The 19,415-nt window shown below is 39.8% G+C and overlaps 1 protein-coding gene across 2 annotated transcripts in view; it reads right to left on the bottom strand.

Moving 5' to 3' along the window:
* Nucleotides 1–973: 973 nt before the first annotated feature.
* The window catches only part of MAP1A (microtubule associated protein 1A), a 187,630-nt gene continuing 169,188 nt past the window's right edge, over nt 974–19,415 (bottom strand). Inside the window, exons 5-8 of one of the 2 annotated variants that reach the window (XM_088472872.1) lie at nt 12,522–19,279; nt 10,600–12,437; nt 5,833–6,065; nt 974–5,239 (exon numbers count right to left, since the gene is read on the bottom strand). In XM_088472872.1, the coding sequence (XP_088328998.1) occupies nt 5,084–5,239; nt 5,833–6,065; nt 10,600–12,437; nt 12,522–19,279 (8,985 nt within the window). In that variant the 3' untranslated portion in view covers nt 974–5,083. Of the gene's footprint in view, nt 5,240–5,832; nt 6,066–10,599; nt 19,280–19,415 lie in introns of both variants that reach the window. The other variant, XM_088472871.1, reaches the window with a different exon arrangement.

Below are 19,415 nucleotides of genomic sequence, written 5' to 3'. Positions count from 1 at the left end.
ATCCATACGCAGAAGAAATTGCGTGCAATTTACTTACCTACTCTACTGAAAGGTGCAGGAGACTTGATTTTTCCGCTTTTCCCCCGCACCCCTGGAAAAGTGGATGGACCTTCAGCATTCCCAGCCACTTCCTAGTGAAGTGGGCAAAATGAGGAGATAATACTGGGACTCGCCAGTCTCCAGTGAGGGGGTCGGGCTTAAATTATGCAAATCGCCTCATTTTACCCAAACCCAATCCCCCACAGACCGCGATTTGTGGCTAATGACGTAAAGAACCCAGCTCTGTCCCAAAGTGGTCGGCTGTTTCTCCTTTTCTGTGCTTCTCCTGGAGAGGAGAATTTATAAGTAGGCAAGTGTGGTCTGAGTCTGGCCCAATGTTGCATGGTTCTAATGAGCATGTGTAAATGCGCAAAATGGCATGGTGATTGGTGACCATCATTCTGACTGACATGCTGAAAGTTCCTACCCTGAAATTACAATGGCTGGAAGCACCACTTTTCTTGAACACTTGCAAAACGTGATTAGTTCCAAATGAAACGGTACATAAATAAAACAAGTAATAATTTCTGGAACAATAACATTTACATAGGTGTTTATGCAGCATTTTATAGCCTAGTGTGTCAAAATAATCTAATAATAAATAATACCATACATCATTTACCAATATTTTAACAAAATATTAAAATTATTGTGCGAGCTATGATCTATTAAAAGTGTTTCACTCCCTCGGGCCTGTCATGTAAGACCTGACATCCATTAAGGTGACAACCTCTTCACCCTCCACACCTTGTGTTTCCTCTTGCAGAGGGCACTACATGATGAAATCGCTGGGGAAGAGAGGGAGGGAGGGGATAGGGAGTTAAACTTTTTAAAAACCTAAAACCAATATTATTATTAAATGTTGTGGAGAAATAGGTGTGAGGGACAAGGCTGAGTCTCTTTAATTGTCTTAAAATAAAGGCAAAATATAAACTTTTCTGATCTATTCATGTCATTTTATTGTTAGATTTGCAAGTGTTTTCCATTTACAGCAAATTCAAAAACGACAGACTTTTGCACACAGAAAAGGGAAATTAATGAATAGAGCGAAACAAAAACCTTTTTAGGGAAACAAGTTTATTAGTAACGCCGTGGAATGTAAGAGGAAAAAAGAATGAAAAAGTTGGGGTCTTATTTATACAACATCCAACGTAGAAAGAAGCTATCAGGAATATAGGTTGCAATTTTCAATACAATTAAGACATGTTCACTTTTTATATATTTGCAAAATAGTTTTTTTTTTGTTTTATCTATTACATACAGGAGTATAACTTGTTGTAGTCCACATGCAGAAACAAGCAACAGCCGATTTTAAATGTTTCTATTTTTATATATCACCTATATGTTACGTTGTATGATAGTAATGGATTTACAGGTTATCTGTATTTGTGATACACGTTAGTGAATACAGCCCGTCAAGGTTACAAGCTCCGCCCTCTGACAGCCATCATGTTATCTGGTCTGTACTGATCAGCAGAGGCATTAGGCATTGACTTGACCTTGGTTGATGGTGGGTGTGTTCATTTTCGTGCAGGGTATGCAACACTAACCCTGCAGCTACTGTTGATATAAAGTGTTACGCTGCTTTAGTGCTACAAAACTACTAAAATGCATTAAAAGGCAGCAATGAGAATGTCTATTTGGTAACTTGTAGTTTTACTATGTTCCTTATTTGTTGGAAAGCTTCTTAAAGGGAAACCAAAAAGTAAATTGCTCAGTGCACAGGAATAAAGGGTAAAAGGTCTAAGATGACACTGTTTACATTCTTCTCCGAAACTTCATTGCTGTGTGTGTTTCCATTCAGTATTGTCATGGGCAAGGCAGGTTTCTACGTGACTGTGGTCATCCTGTTTCTTAGTCTTTTACATATAGAGTTCAAGTTTAGGCTTAATAGGAACATTCATAGCTCGTATTGTTTTAGTGCATTAGCTATTCTGCCTAGACACTCGTATGGATGTGGACGAAGGAAATGGCTGTGCACTAGCGTGTTCCTTTTGGATCGTCATCAAATGAGTGCACTAGGCATCTAGGCACCTATGTATCTGGCTTAGAGCCACAAGCATTGCAGCAAGTAGGTGGGGCTTCTAGGTCAAACATCCACATCATTAAAAATGGAACATGTACAGTACACAGGTTCAACAGTCGTGTGCATAAAATGCAGGGCATGCATCTTTAAGTTTTCACTTCAATCAAATAAATCAAGCATACCAATCCAGTACAACAATACAAGTGCTGGTACAAGGTACAGTTCTCTTAAATGCAGCACAGAAAAATACGGGGACTTGGGGTTAAATGAAAGACTTGAAAACCTATTGGACTTCCACAAACTAACAAATACCATAAAAGACAACTGTTAACATTATCAAACAAAATCTTCAAACATTCCAAATCTATCTTAAACATCTAGCTAAATACTTTCACCCACCATGATTTTACTTTGGGTCCAAACTAATAAAAACTAAATGTCATCATTTTGGCTTGTAATGTATCACCCTACAGGTCCATACACACGTATGGGATACTAATCACAAGGCCAGGTCGGACCACTGCCTGTTGCACTACATTTGTATCTCTGTGATACTAAAGCACAGATGCAGAATAATAACGCAACGTGTAGCATTACAGTAAATAACCAGAGTCAGGCACTACGTAACAGACATTTATAGACACTTGTTAGTCAAAAAGTGTATGAGTGGAACTTTGGGGAAATTATTATCTTATGGTCATCTCTTTGATTTTTTAAAATTTTTACATTTTGTAGAACGGAACCTTTAATTTTAAAAATTAACATATCACATTTTCTACAAGAAGAGATTTTTTCTTTTAAATGCAACCTCAATGGAAATTTACTAAAGGACGCTATTTTATATGTGCAAAATTGCAAGCGTTTAAAACTGATTTCTAGAGTGCAAAAACTGGAATAAAACATTTACTAAAATCTCTTTTTTTTCTACAACATGATCTATTGCAAAGCAACTACATGATGAGTATTCACAGATATGTCCTGTTGGAGCTTAGAGGGACACCTAAAAAGAGCAATTACCAATCTGTAAAATGCTATCCCCGACATCAAGCAACTGGCTTTTATTGACGACCAGTATTTGAATCAATACATTGTACTATGTTAAGACGCAACTAAATAAATCTATCTACAAAATTAAATATCAACACTGTATACTGATACTCATAAATTAATAACGCACAGCTTAGCTTTGACACTAAAAAATAAATATATAAATTAGACAGCAAAATACACCATTGATATATAAATGGTTTGTTCAGCAATCAGAAAGTGTGTTGCTTTTCTATTTTTGTAAGGCAAATTGCTCCCTACAGCAGCCATAAAAACTAGTATGTAAACAAAAAGTTTTAAAAAAAAGTTGTAAGTTTGTGTAGCAGCTTCCATGGTTGTTAAAATATCTCATCATGTTCTTATAAGAGCACAGTGGCTATGAATCTATTTTCCATACAATTACATGTGATGTACATTGACACATGTCAACATTATAGTCATTGGCATTTTTTTTTACTTTGTGGAATGGGTTTTACTCCATTTGCCGTTCAAAGACTTAAGCAAACAACGTAAAATGAGAACTAAATCTAAGGAGGAGGTTGGAAGAGAAGTGCCTCTATTTTGGATATTTAGACTAGCTTGTTATAATTGACAGACAGACAAGTTACCACTACCAACACTACCAGTAAACAGTTTGATCCTTTACATCCTGGAAGCTGATATATATTATTGTACAAAAATAACAGTAGTCATTGATATCTGATATTATTCTATCCAGTTTTTCCACATTTAGTATCAAACTGATTTTTGCTCTTCACTTTTTTATTCTATTAGTACAATGGTATAAGCTAATAACCATTGTTACCGGTACAATATGTTATAAGGAATTTTATTACAGAGACAAAACAGGGAGATTATCCTACTGTTTGTTTTATTTTTTTAATAATGTCTCAAACATTATCAAAGTCAAGTTGGTTGCGGCTATTGGGAATAGTGTTTAAGATAAACAGAAGAATACTTTGTTCCTATATATGTTAATGCAGAACATCCATCTCTCTACTCACTGCTGCAGAGGCTCTGCTTCACTGCTCTGACTGAGCACCTAGTGGAGGACCACGGAACATGGTAAAATGAAGCATGTAGATGCAGCCACAGTTATCCCAAAATGAATTTAGGTTAGCTTGAGTCACTGTACTCTATTTAATGTTAAATAGTTAGATATATTCTACTGGGATAACTCTGGTTACCTCTGTATGCCACAAAGAACCCAGCGCGTTTCGCACATCCTTTTATATTGTGATCCTGCAATAGGGATTGGACAAACTGTATCAAAGCTCCACAATAAGAGCATCTTCTAAGCAGACACTTTTATCCCTAAATAATTTTGGTTTGTTAGACAGCATGAAATGGATTTTGTTCTTACTTCACATATCTAATAATATGCTTGCTTTTTTTGTCGTGCAGTATATTTCATACCCCTTCATTGTCTTATGATGTACAAATGTAATTTTAAGCAAGGTTAAAATAAAAAAATGTAAGCTAGATAAATGATCTAAGTAACATCAGTATTCAAAATGTGGTTCATACCACTAAGTGACTATCTTACTTATGGTAAATGTCCTGCCCTAAGCCAGTCTTCTTGAATGTTCATAATGTAGAGAACATTCATTATTATTGATGTTGATTGATTCATTATTATCTATTGATATTAGAGCAATATTTCATGTTGCTAATAATAAGCATTGTATGAAAATGTGATAAATATTATACAGAAAATGGCAAAAGCGTAATAGTTAGCAAACTGATGTAATGATATTAAAAAAAGCTTAGTGTATCAAAAAATACATATAGACGCCCAACGTTGGTACAGTCTTTTCTTAACCGGCCAATATAAGGCTGGGTGTAAAGTTGAAAGAGTTTGGCAAGGTGGATGCTTTGGGTACAAAACAAATCTAGTTGGGAACTGGGCTGCGGCTGGACACATACCTAAACACAAAGTACGTATGGAGATGTTAGTAAATGCTGTGATAATTAAAACTCTATTTTGCATGCTGGAAAGGATTCATCTTGCATCACTACAGTACTACTGCTAGCTAAGACCATTATATTAAGCTCCTGCTGCTTCTCATGGGTCTGTTGGTACCATTCACGCGTCACCTCCGTGTCATGTGTCGGAATCAATGTCACCTGGAAATACAAAGCATAAGAGGATGCTAAAACATACATGCTGACTAGTATTATAACTTACAATAATAATTTGATCATTAAAACATATATATATATATATATATATATATATATATATATAAAATCATTCAACGTCCAGCTCACTCAAAGCAGCCAAAAAGAAACCAGCACACCACCATTTGAAAATGGGGTAGCTGCTTCTATACCAAGCCTCCCTGTGGACATGACGAGTCTCTGTTTGTTGTCATACTTGCTGTGAACAATGTGCTGCTGTCTTTTTCAAAATAAGCACTTTTTAAACCTTTTGAAATGGTGGTGTGCTGGGCTTTTTTTGGCTGCTTTGAGCTGGAATGGAAGTTGGATGATTATATTACTTATATGTAATTACAGCATCCAAATGCAATTTAAAATGTGTGCGGTTTTTCTTCTGACATATATATATATTATTATTAGTTTAATAATGAATTTGGAGAACTCTGCAATATTTTCTCATACAGTACATGGGAATCTGCAGAAGGAATGAGCATCAGCATCTCAAATTAGTTCCCTTTCACAGTAGTTTTGATAGACTGTGTCACATATTCATAACTCACCTGCAGATTCTCTCCCCACTGGGATTTTCCTTCCAAAAGTGCATCCAGCACAGCTCGGTTTGGTTCCCCGTTGGCTGAATCGTTACCACTTACAACATAATATGCAGCTCGAACTCTTTTAAAGAACTCCAAATCAGTATTTTTGCCATTGCAATGATTAGGTATATATGCCAGATCCACATACACAGGTGGGCCAGGAGGGATGGTAGAGCTGGATTTAGAGCTACTTGTACCTAGGGGGGTGAGGGGGAAACATGAACTTTATTATAGTGCATAATGTAATATTCTTAAATGAAAATAATTGCATTATTAAATTATTTTGTTAAACTGATATTACGTAGATTATCCTACCTTCTGCTGGTAATAAAACACTTTCCAAGCTGTTTTAGCACATCTGCAGATATATTGGGCATCGGCTGTGCAGCACACCCAACGCGATATATCTGTGAACGACGTCATTCACAGACATATCACTGGTACACACTTGCCGATGGGCACACAATATATTGGACGATCAATTGATTGGCCAATATATCTGCCAGTGTGTACCCAGCTTAAGCCTGATGGCTAGTGTATAGAACCGATCCTTATCATGGTGCCAGAAATAAAAACAAACCAAAAGCAAACCCACTCTTATCACATCATGCAGTGCTCGAAGTGTGCCGGTATGACATAGCACTAAACTTTTTTTTTTACAAGTTTTCACTTTTCAGGACTGCATGCACTGTGATGAAAGCACAGCCATAACTGTGCAGCCTGCACATGCCCTGTGGGAGGAACCAGTCGCCACTCTACCCGTGTTTGCGCCACCGCCTCTGACTGCCCGTTGGCTGCCGCAATGTATAATAGTAGCGGTGTGCCTGGCTCTTTTTCTGCTGGACACACCGCTGCTAATATACATGGGTTCAAATACCGACAGTGGCAGCCCGGCAAGGGTGAAGATCTCGATCGTCCCTAAGGTAAGTATCGCTAACCTAATTCTACCCCCTAACCCTACCTTAGGGGTGCCTAACCCTAACCTCCCCCCCCAAGTGCCTAACCCTAATCCCCCCTCTAAGTGCCTAAACCTAACTCTCCATTCCCCGCTGCCTAAACCTTAGTCCCCCAGGGGGGTGCCTAACCCTACCCTCCCCCCGAGTGTGCCTAACCCCCCCTTCCCCTAGCCTAAACCTAACCCTCCCCCCCTTGCTGCTGTCCACGCCCAGCTTACCTTCATTCGGTATGCCGGGCGTCGGTCTTCCAGTGTATGGTTAATGACAGGCTTCGAGTTTTCGACGCCTGTCATTAGTACCACGCCGGGATTAGAGGGTCTGGAAGCCGGCGGTCGGTATAAGTGTATAAGGTGATCTACTGTGGCATAACGTGTATAAGTGGCTCTACTGTGGTGTAACGTTTTTAAGGGGCACTACTGTGTGGCATATCGTGTATAAGGGGTACTACTTTGTGATGTAATGTGTATAAGGGGCACTACTTGTGGCATAGCCTGTATAAGGGGCACTACTGTGTGGGGTAATGTATATAAGGGTTATTACTGTGTGGTGTAATGTGTTTAAGGGTTACTACTGTGTGGTGTAATGTGAATCACGGACACTACTGTTTGGTATAATGTAAATAATGGACACTACTGTGTGGTGTAATGTGACCAAAGTACACTACTGTGCGGTGCAATGTAAATTAGAACTATGCTTTGGCTACACCCCTTCCCCATGAAGCCATGCCCCTATATTTTTGGCACGCACCTTTGGAGAACACTGTCCCTATTTTTAACAGGGGATAGGGGCAATTCTCTTTCTGGCACAGGGCACCAAAATGCCTAGTTATGGCTCTGCAAGAAAGTACAGGCAGTGTGTAATTTCTGCGCAGCACAGTGTGGCTGGGAGGCGCTGCCCTGGTAGAGACCGTACTGGCCGTGTGTGTATAGTAGTGTAGGGGCAGCAGGAGGATGATGGGGGTTGGTCCAGCCATGCAGCTCAGCATTGAGTCCCGTGCGGAGAAGTGGAAGGTGGGACTGAACAGCTCAGAGACCTATGTGCAGCCACTCTCCATGTCCCACAACCTGGCCCACCTGGCGCAGCTCATAGACTTCCAGGAAGATCTGGAGGATAGAGCCTGCCCATGGGAGAGTGACAGAGAGCAACCATAGTAGTAGGAGGAAGAACCTGACTTGTATATCCTGGGCCTATTGTTACTGTACACATACTGTCCTCCTCCCTGTCCCCATGTCTGTACTGTCCTCCCTCACTATCCCCATGTATATACTGTCCTCCCTCCCTGTCCCCCTGTGTATATACTGACCTCCCTCACTGTCCCCATATGTGAATTGTCCTCCTTCACTGTCCCCATAGGTGTACTGCCCTCCTTCACCGTCCCCATATGCGTACTGTCCTCCCTCACTGTCCCCATGTGAATACTGTCCTTCCTCACTGTCCTCATGTTTACACTATCCTCCCTCTGTCCCCATGTGTGTACTGTCCTCCCTCACTGTCCCCATGTGTGTACTGTCCTCCCTCACTGTCCCCATGTGTGTACTGTCCTCTCTCGCTGTACCCGTGTATGCACTCTCCCCCATCACTGTCCCCATGTGTGTACTGTCCTCTCTCACTGTCCCCATGTGTGCGCTGTCCTCCCTCACTGTCCCCATGTTTGTACTGTCCTCCTTTACTGTCCCTATGTGTGCACTGTAAACCATCCCTGTTCCCATGTATGTACTGTCCTCCCCCACTGTCCCCATGTGTGTACCCCACTACCTCTGTGTCCCTCACCTCCCCTGTGTACACCACCATCCCTGTGTGTCCCACCACCTCTCTGTACCCCTCCACACCTGTGTACCTCATCGGAAGTAGGGAGTGAAAAGTGCAGTGCTAAAAGATAGGATAGAGGAAATCGGTATGAATTACCGCTGGACCCCTGGCCGGCGGTTCAAATCCCGACAGCGGCTGGCCGACAGAGGAGGAAATCCCGATCGTCCCTAGGTAAGTATCAACTAATCTATTTTTCGCCCTAATCCTAACCATCCTTTAAGGTGCCTAACCCTAACCTCCCTCCCTGTGCCTAACCCTAATGCCCCCTCTAAGTGCCTAAACCTAACCCCCCCTTCCCCGCTGCCTAAACCTATGTCCCCCGGGGGGTTGCCTAACCCTAACCTCACCACGTGGGTGCCTAACTCTAACCCTCCCTTCCCCTAGCCTAACCCTAACCTCCCGAGGCGATGTGAGACATTTAGGATATACTGACACGACCCGGTTTTGAGTGAAGTGTGGCCACACCCATTTTTTGACACAAGAGCCTACTGCATGCACACAGACTATCGCCATACTCTCACTTCAGAATTCCCACTTTGACCACTGCTTCTATGTCACACAACAGTCCATCCTCTAGGCCACCTGTAAATGCAGAAACTTACCTCAAGAAGAGTCACCTTGCACATATACTCTCTGTTGTACACTAGCCATCAGAATAGAGTGCATAATATGCCCTAGCCATCAGATTGATATCTGTAATGTATACTATCCACTGTAATTGGGTTTGCTTTGCATATGTGCCATTATAATGGGCTATGCTAAAGAAAATATAGAGAAGCTCACGTGGTAAAACAGACTCTGTTTTCTTTGTGCTTAATTTGTGCAAAAAATTATGGATGACAAATCTCTGGCAAGTGCACTAAATTTAATGTAGAAATCGTTTGCCACAGTATATGCTGAGTTGTATAGGAGGACAGTATTTTAAGTTTAAAAATGATGGTAAAGCAGTATGTTTACTTGTAACTTTGTCCCCTTTAAAATGCAGCTAGCACCTTTACAAATGTGTCACCAGCATTTCAGTGTCCCCAGAGATTGCCGACATCATGGCCGCTGACAATCTCACTGCATCACTAAGTATATTCACTTGTTTTGCCCGACTTACACCTGGCAGAAATGTGTTTTTGAGTTGGAAGCATCTTGAGAAGAGCCCAATTCAACATATGTAATAATGCTTTTTTTAACATGCATCTTTTCCTTTATAAAGTCATACATCTATCCTTCGTATGCTAAAAGTCACGTTACACATAACACATGAGCGCATGCGACTCTGTAGTGTCTAGCGTCTTTTTGTGCAACTTTTCCCCTTAAAATGCGTCTTATTCGCAAATTGGATGCACAAGCAGCTTATGCTGATTAAAATGATATGCGTCATGCCTATGTTCAACTGTGGGTGTATCTGCACGCAAAACGCAACATTACAGTGTCAGCGGCTGTGACACTAATGCAGCTTTCTGCATGCAGATACAGCCGCAGTCACACACAGAATATAGGCATGACGCTTCTTGTGCAACCTATTCACATTGCTTTGTGAATAAGACACATTTGAAGGGAAGAAGTTGCACGAAAAGTCGCGCCACGGTATGGCGCAGCTAGAAGGGCTGTTTAACGGGCAAGGTTAGATATATGGACACATCTGTATGTTCTGGGCGGATATACATCAACCTCTGAAATGAGCTCACAGTATACAGATAACATACAGATTTTGTTTTGAGCTGTGTGAGTCTTCTGTGATAACAGCGGTTTCATTTCTGAAAGATTCAAGTAACATTCACCAGTATACTCCAAATATTTATTAAACTATTTTCTGAATACCCCTCTGATAGCAATACTATGTGGAAATAATAATAATAACTAATAAAACTAATTTTTATATTATGTAAGGTAACAATAATGATGAATAAAACAGCGATGCTGTCAATCATGTTATTCTAAAGGGAATATCAAATAATTTTTTACACTACTTTACCTGTAGATTTGATGCCATTTACTAGCTTGCCATGATTACTGCTCCTAGAAACATCTTCTTTGTCTTCTCCCCTTGAAGAATGTGACTGCAATGGAATTCTTAGCTTCTGCGATTTCTCTGCTGCATCTTTCCTCAATGTTACATTTTTTGCAGATTTTTCTGTTGCCTCTCGAGATGTCTGCTTTGGCAGTGTTGGAGACCATTTACCCTTAGGCTCTAATTTCCTAACTGGAGAGTTTGATTTGGGTTTAGTTAAAGGCTTCCTAACAATCTTTTTCTCCTTTAGATCTTTTTTTAGCACCTTTTCTCCTTTACTGAGAGTGATCTCATTAACTAACATTTCAGGATCAACCATACAGACATCAGGATGAGGAGGGTGGGGATAGGGATCCATCATTGGAGTAGGGTGGGGATCATGACCATGCCTTGTGCTGCTGTGGTGAGAATTTCCCATTGATTTATCTACAGGAAGAAAGTCTGCATCTTCATCAGAGTCCATTGCAGCATCAGCTGTTATGGATGGGCATTCTTCAGTTCCTGGTGGAACATCTGAGTCTGATTGAGAGGATCCTGAATCACTGACAGATGTTGGTGGTGTTTCATCATCATCAACTTTTAGATAATGTACTTTTACATGATGAGTTCTACCCTTAACTGAAGGTTGACCTTCATCTTGAGAAACATCACTGTCATCTGAAAGGTGAAGCGGGCTAGGGTTGATGAAAGATGGTGAGATCTCCCCTTTTCTATGTAAATATTCAGAGGAAGATAATTTGTGCTCATACTCACTCGATGTTCCCATACATGGCTCAATCTCATGCGAAGCATCTCCATGATCTTCAGATCCTCTACTTCTTTGTGCATCAGGGAAAAAAGGCTGAAATGTGTTCTCTGGAGACATGAGAGAAAAAGGTCGATTTGGTTTTTCTATGTCTTCCTCAGAATATGGAGAAGATTCTCTATCTGATTCTGGAGATGCTTTTTCATCCAGTACTTCAGAAGTGTAAAACTCTTTTTCAACATACTGTGAATGACAGAATAACTCTGGCACAGTGTTAATTTCTGTAGGGCCATTTGCAGTGGATGGCTCTTCTTGCTGATGAGGTGGAAATGATGTCAGAACATTAGAGAGTGAAGGGATCGCTACTGCATTTTCCACCTGTGTAGGCTCCAGGTGCTCACCAATAGTTTCTTTCACTGTGTCAACCACTGATGAGCAAGGTGTTCTTTTACAATCAATTCTGCATGGCAAGGTGCAGTCATCCATGTCATAAGAGCACGTGGACTCACGATCATCAGTGGCATCTTTCTCAACTGGTGAACTAGGCTTGACTGCATCAGCAGGAACAAGAGGAGATACATCCCACAAATTCCTGACAGCTGCTTCTGAATCTGCTACATAACTGCTAACCATTTGTGAATAAAAACCTTCAGTGGTATCATTTTTAACTGGAGTGCTGGCTTCAGATGATGTTTCTGATGCACTGTGAGAGTCTTCTTTTTGGTACTCCGCTTCTGTGTAGTCTTGACCAGAAATTTTAGAATACAATTGATCTTCCTGATGGCTTACAGGTGAAAACCTATTAACTGATGTAGCTGTTTCACAAGCCCTTTCAGAAACCTGTAGGTATTCATCATGTTCTTTTGTTGCATGTGATAGACTCAAAATGCCTGTACCTGGTTCTTTAGAACCTGCAAAAGACAATGATTCTAAATGATATTCATATGATGACAATTCTTCATTTCCCTTTGCTGTAACTGAAAATACTCCAGATGAATATTCCGATTCAGGAGCTGGAACATCAGTCCCTGTTAAACCTGAAGATTGTTTTTCTTTACCACCAAGAATACAAGTTTCTAATACTCCACCTACATTAAGGGATTCATTAATGGTTTGTGACTCTGGGTACTCAGTTTGAAATTTGGATCCATTTCCATCCTTTGTAAAATCAATGTTTGACTTGAAAGAATAGGTGTATTCATAATCACTAGCTTCTCTTCCATGTTCATCCCCCTGGGAGCTATATTGTGCACTAGCAGAGGAGGAAGGTTCAACAGGTTGCATTCCACTTAATTCCATACTTTTGACTTCAGTCTGAACATTAAAATGTTCAGTGTCCACGTCTTGATGTTCAGAAAGAACACTGAAATTTGATAAATTGTTCTTTTCCTTGGAATAATCATATGTGTATATTTCATGTGAGCTGTCCATTTCTTCATGTATAGCAGGACACTTTGTCTCCTTTTCTGATTTTTCTTTGGCTCCTTTTTCTAATTCAGAATCACTTGCATTTTCTTCCCACGTCTCTGTCTTCTCATAGTAAGAGTACTTAGCTTGACTAGGTCTTGCATCTGCTGAGCTAATGTTTTCACTAACTAAGCTAATGGTAATATTGTCCTCCTGGTGTGGTGCATTAAGGTAAGTGGACCTCTCATGGTAATCATCTGCCAATGTATCTGTCTTTGGTGAATGGTCTGTGCTGTGTAACAATGCTTCAAACTGTTCTTCCAGTCTTTCTATTTGTGCCTTGTCAGAGGATGCCTCCATGTGTAATTGTTCAGTTTCCTCAACAGCTAAAATAGTGGATATTTTACCACTATCTGAACTCCCTGAAAACTGTTGCTGTGTTTCTGTGTATTCAAAGGCAGTACTATCTCCTTTTTCTTTGGGAGATATCGGTGAAGAGAGTTCTTTCTCGGTTAAGGTATATAAGTGAGATTCCTCTTCTTTTGAGGACATTTGGCCAAGGAGTTCATTTTTAGATGTGAGTGTTTCTAAGGATGGTATATCTATCTTCTCCTTCTCTAGATAGCCAGCACTACATGGCTCGGACTCTTCTATGATGTGCCCAACCCCAGATGCAACTATCTTTTCATATATATCAGCATACTGAAAAGATTTGTCATCTGGGTATGGTGTTGGTTCCCTTTCTTCTATAGTACTTTTTTTTGTAGACCCACATGTTTCATTTCCATGAGAATACAATTCAAAAGGACTGCATGATGCCTTCAAGTTTGTACCTAAATGATAATCTAATGAGCTTGGAGAAACTTTTTTGTCCCGTTTTGGGAAAAAATCTTTTTTATCCTCTTGGTTTCCAAAGCTAAAGTCCAGGTTATCTTTAGAAAATGATACATTCTCTGTGTACAATGTTTCAACATATTCCTGTTCTTTGTGTTCTGTAGTACAATCATAGGATTCATAGTCTTGTTTGGCCTGATCTTGAAATGTATAGTCAGCTATGGACGGTTGCCCTGGGAACGGATCACAGCTTGCTTGCGTTACTGGAGAATGTTCATATTTGTCAAATGCATTAATAATTTCCTCTCCAAGCTGAATGTCACATTTCTTATCAGTAGTACTGCTTTCATAGGAGGACACTGGTAGATCATGAGCAGTCTGTGAATATGGATACTCCTCATCCTCTTCTGACTCATGTTCTTCAAAACCCTTGGCTACAGGCAATTTTACATGTACGCTTTCTATGCTACTACCTTGATGAATTGTGGGCGTATTACCTCCATCTTGCTTGTCAAATAAACAATTAGCAGGTGAAGATGTTGTTACATAGGGCAGTTTGTCTAACAAGTATGCTTCGTCTGAAAGATATGTTGTTTCAAGTTGTGAGATAGGTTCATGAGGTGGTGCCTTGTCTTCACCAGACACATGTAGTGACTCCTGTAAATAGTCTGCATGTTTTTCCTCTTGAAAATGTGCATATTCAGTACCTATGATATTCTTGTCTGCTTTATCAGGAGCTGATTGGTTAGACACATCTACATTTAAGGCAGCTTGATCTTCCCAATCACGTGCGTCATCAAGAAAAGTGCTCTCACCCTCTTCAGTATATCGTAGCTTGTGTTCCTTTGTAAGGTATTGGAATTCTTCTTGTTTTTCCTTTGTGAACCATACCTTTTTCTCAGAGGTTAATTGATTCATATAAATATTTTCAGTTTCAAAGGAGTTTTCATTATCAATTTCATCATCTGATGTTTCAGAGAAGCCTTTTTTTTCCAATGAACTTTCTACAATATCTGCTGATTTTATATGGTCAACAGAAAACTCTGCATGCAGATTTTCTTTTAATGTGTCTTTTAAAGGACTAGTTTCACACTGTGCTGTTATTTCAACAGATTCCATTTCTTTATGTAGACTGTGATCTGCAAAAGAAAATGATTCTGAGTCATCGGGGCTTGAAGAGGAAATTACTAGAGATTTTTCTTCTTTTTGCTGAACTTGTCCATCGTAGTGAAATGAATGTGTCTTTGCCACTGATGATTCTTCTGAATAGATTTCAGGAAATGTTTCTTTATCAGTGCTAGGTTCTGCTCTAGGTAAGGACTGAGCATGATCTTCAAACGCCTTGAGATGTTTTTGATCTTCACCACAGCTTTCTTCTGTGGACAACAAAAATTCCACATATCCCGGTGACATTTCATCAGTTTTACATTTAGTATCTTTAATTTGAGTCTGATCTTTCAAATGAAAAGCACTTTCATTATCTAAATATGTTTCTTTTGTGGGACTTCCTTGAAATGTTTCATTTACAATTGGACATTGTTCTATTAAAGACATCTGTAAGGATGTATCATCTTCTCTTCCTTGTTCAGTAAAAGAAAGTGACTTTGCATCTCCTAGGAAAAGGTCTTGGCTAGAGCTCTCTGTTGACCTTTCATCATTTACAGGACTTCGCTCGGCACTACCTGCATAGTCGGCATACTCTGTTGGCATTTGTAAAGGTGACATTGATTGCAATGGCTTAATTTCTGTTTCTTTATGTTCCGTCTTATGGGACGTTATGAAATCTTCATTAGAGACTTCCCAAGTTGAAGCTAAATCTTTGAATTGCATATATGGTTTAGGACTCATTGATAGATTTGTGTTGTTAGAAAGGTCACACTTGAAACTAGCTGAGCTAAGGTCAATGTTTCTATCAGGTATTTGTTCTCCCTCAGCTGCCATTTTTTCTTTGGTTACTTGCGAAAATTCTTTAACATCATCTTGGTCACGTGAATACATTGTTCCAGTTGTTGAAATGTCTTCGACTTCTGCCATCTGTGCTGCAATTTCAGAAGGCACTTCTTTTAGGGTAGTATGTGTATAATGTTGCTCTGTACTTTCTTCAATTGGTTCATATTCAGACAATTTTTCACATTTTCTTTCCTTTTCATGTATAAGTATGTCTGCTGCTTCAAAGAGTTCAGCTTGTGTCGTTTCAGATCGGTCATCCACAGGTGACTGGTGGAAAGGTGTGTGTCCTGTGCTTGTAGGGCCTGACTGAGTGGGAGATGCCATTTTTACTGTACTGTCATCGGGACTTAAACATCTCTCCTCAGCCTCTCCAAGACTTGAATCAAGTTTTTCTGCTTCACCATAAAGAACAGCAGATGTCTTCCCATCTCTTATATATGTGTACTGAATACCACTAGTCTCATCTTCAGAAAATTGAAGTGCACTGTAATGCCTTTTCTCAAGTATCTCAACATTTGTTGTGTAATCATTGTCTTCATCATCTTTTCCAGGGCAGCTCTCAGTCAGTTGACCTTTCACGGAAGCCATCAGTGATTGAAAATCTTCTGGTGGTGGGGATTTAAAGCATTTATCTTCTTCGAGAGAAGAAGTTGGTGATATGGTGCCTGCAGATGGCAGGTACTCTATGCCCTGGGTTGCCTCGGTGTGAGAAGAGGGAATGCTATTGGCAGTGTCGAGTAATAATGAACTTTTTCCAGTCTCTTCTGTTTTTGGTGCAGTAATAGAAGCAACAGATTGATCTTCTGCAACAGATGTAGCAAAGGAAGATAGTTTATCGCATTCGGTTATTGATGTTGCTGAGGAAACATGCTCCTCCTCTGCAAGGGGTGCAGCAACAATATTTGTAGGATAACCCACTATTTCAGGCTCTTGCATTACATAACCTTTTGCAGTCACCATAATAGATGAAATAGCTTTGATTCCATGAATAGCCTCAAATGACCCAGGATGGTCTGGCACAGAAATATCGTAACTTCCTACATCGTACTGGAGGTGAGGAATTCTTTCTTCCTGTTCATCATGTATTTCTTCATCAGATATTGTCTGTTCAGTCTCTGAATAGCCAGGCATAGTTTCATCTTGGATGTATGAAATATTCTCTGTAGCAGTTACAGATGGCACAGGGACACCAGCCAAGTAGGAGGGTTCCTTTGAAATATCTTTGCAAACATTTGTTTTTGTATCTGATTCTTTCTGCAATGACATTGCAAAATCACAGGACATATCTTCTTCCCGTTCATTCAATTGTTTTGTGTTTTCATCTTCCTTATGCTTCAGCTCATCTTCAATTTCTTCTGCATATTCCTCCATTTCTTCTACTTCTGCCTTTTCCACCACCTCAATGCTTCTTTCCGTTTCTTTTTCTTCTAGTTTTTGAATATAGTCATCTTCACATTGCTCAATTATTTCTTCCTTTTGCTTTCTGTCTAATATACCCTTTTCATCCATTTCATTATCTTTATCTTCATCCGTTTCCAGGTCTTGTATGTCCAATGTTGGCATTGATTCTAATCTGCTTTTGCCTGATACCTTATTTTCTGCATCTGGGGTTGTTTCAGCCTCTTCTTCCGTTATTAGCTCTTCCTCAAATTCTGCCATCTCAGCAGGTTCGTCCATTGCTGCACCTTCATCAACCATTTCTGTTGTCTCATCTGCCTGGTATGTTGGCTTCTCTTCATGTTGTGAGTCTCCCTCCATGTCAGTGGTGGTGATTCCCTCATCCGGGGACTCAATAGGACCTTTCTTATCTGATGTTACCTCATCTAACATGATTTCATTGTTCAACTGGTTTTGTAACACTAACATATCTGTGGGTCTACTTTCAAAAGTCTCATGTTCTAAGAGAATGGTATCTTCTTTTTTATCAATTTGTTCATGCTTTAACGCCTCAAAGTCCTTAGTGAGATCTTCAGGAGTTGACATAGCTGATCTTTGTTCTAACATATCAGCAACTTGTGGTATCTTTTCCAGATTAACTGGTAAAAGGTGGCTTACCTTTTTTTCTGCTGTGGCATCTTTCTCAGGTTTATTTTTAATTTTTTCAGTTCGGATTTTGCCTGGAACTTTTGCTTTGTGTAATGTTTTTCTCACTTCTGGGGTAAATGGCCGTAAATCATGTTTTGGCAATTTCTTGACTTCAGGTTTAACTTCTTTTTTCTTCTCTTCCTTCTTTATATCCTTCTTTTCCTCCTTTTTAATATTTTCCCTTTTTATATCTATTTTTTCTTTCTTTATCTCTTTCTTTTCTTTGTCTTTTTTTTCATCAAGCTTAGAAATCTTGTCCTTGATATACTTTTTGCCTGTTTTTTCCTTCAGAAGTTTTCTTTTTTCTGTTTTAGTGGAATCATTGGCTTCAGTTTTTATCTTTTCAATCTTTGATGATTTCTCAGTATGTTTATCTGTGGCTTCCTTAGCCTTTTTCTCAAATTTTGTCTCTTTTGTAAGCTCCGATTTAACTTCTCTGGCCAGCTCTTCTGAAATATCTTCCCGTTTACTTGGTCTTCCTGTGCTTGGTCTTGTGGAGGATTTTAGGCTTTCTTTGCTGTCAGCCCTTTGTTTTATTTTGGTGTGCTTACCAATAGATGGTGGGCCACCACTGGAAATATCCTTTTGTGTTGCTACTGGGTACCTCAAGAAATCTAAATGTTTCAGCTTTTCTAGACCTTCCAGAATCTTATTTTGTGGAGCATTTCCAGGAAACAACACACGCACTATTTTTTCAGTGGGGCTTGCAGGGAGCCAAACAACAAGGGCCGTTATAGATGTGAGATATGGTACTGAAATTTCACCCTCTTTCCCATTCGCTAAAATTATACCAGTTTTTGCTTTGCTGTTTCCAGCCCATTTTTGCATTAAAAACTGCATTTCTTTGCTGTCTTTTACTGGGTTCAAGACATACATATCCAACCTGCCAACCCCCATTTTGTGAAACAATGTTATGGGTTCTAATGTGTTACTCACTACCCTGTATAAAGGTTCTGCTTTAATTCCTAGTTTATTTAGGTATTGTAATGTCAGACAAGCTTCTTCTATACTTCTTTTAACCTTCATACTAGACTCAGGCATTTTGAGCTTATCTGGAACATTAAAGAACACAACCCCCAGCTCGGGAGATATAAGGTTTTTCATCCAATCACTGTAAGCAGTGGAGCCCTGAGATTGTTCTTCATCTTGTTCAGCTATCTTTCTCTGAAGAAGTCCATTTATTCCAGGTAGATTATCTGCTCCAATATGTGTCAGCAATATGGAATCAATCCTATCAAGATGTCGCACCAGCTTCCAGAAGCAAGATTTTCTTTCAGAGCCACCATCTACAAGGATGTTAAATCCATTGACAGCAAAAAGGGCAGAGTCTCCTCTGCCACCTGGAAATATGTAACAACATGGCTTTGACAGCTTCAAAAAGCCACCTGAATTTGGTGGTTCCAGCAGATCAAAAGGAGAAGGAACATCGACAGTCTCTGACACATAGTCTGCAAACTCTGAAACTCCATCCATTTCAGGTAACACTAGTTCAGGATTGAGTTTTAAATTAATAATATCTTGGAAACTGGAATTTCCGAAGTTACACCAATCACCTTCTTCCAGGCAAGAAACTGTTAGAGAAGCCTTGATCTCTGGATCAGTATTACTGAAGAGCTGGCAAACCTGCAATGACAGGAACACAAGGGAAACAATGAGCGACTCAATAGTGACAATGTAGTTGTGTACTGAATGTTTGCTGCTGGTGTTAGTTCAATGAATCCATCCACGGAATTGCCATAAGATGATGTGTTAGTACCCA

Source organism: Taudactylus pleione, unplaced genomic scaffold, assembly GCF_031769625.1.
Source record: "Taudactylus pleione unplaced genomic scaffold, aTauple2 ptg000129l, whole genome shotgun sequence".
Classification (NCBI taxonomy): Eukaryota; Metazoa; Chordata; class Amphibia; order Anura; family Myobatrachidae; genus Taudactylus; species Taudactylus pleione.
This window is presented reverse-complemented; position numbering and strand designations above follow the sequence as displayed.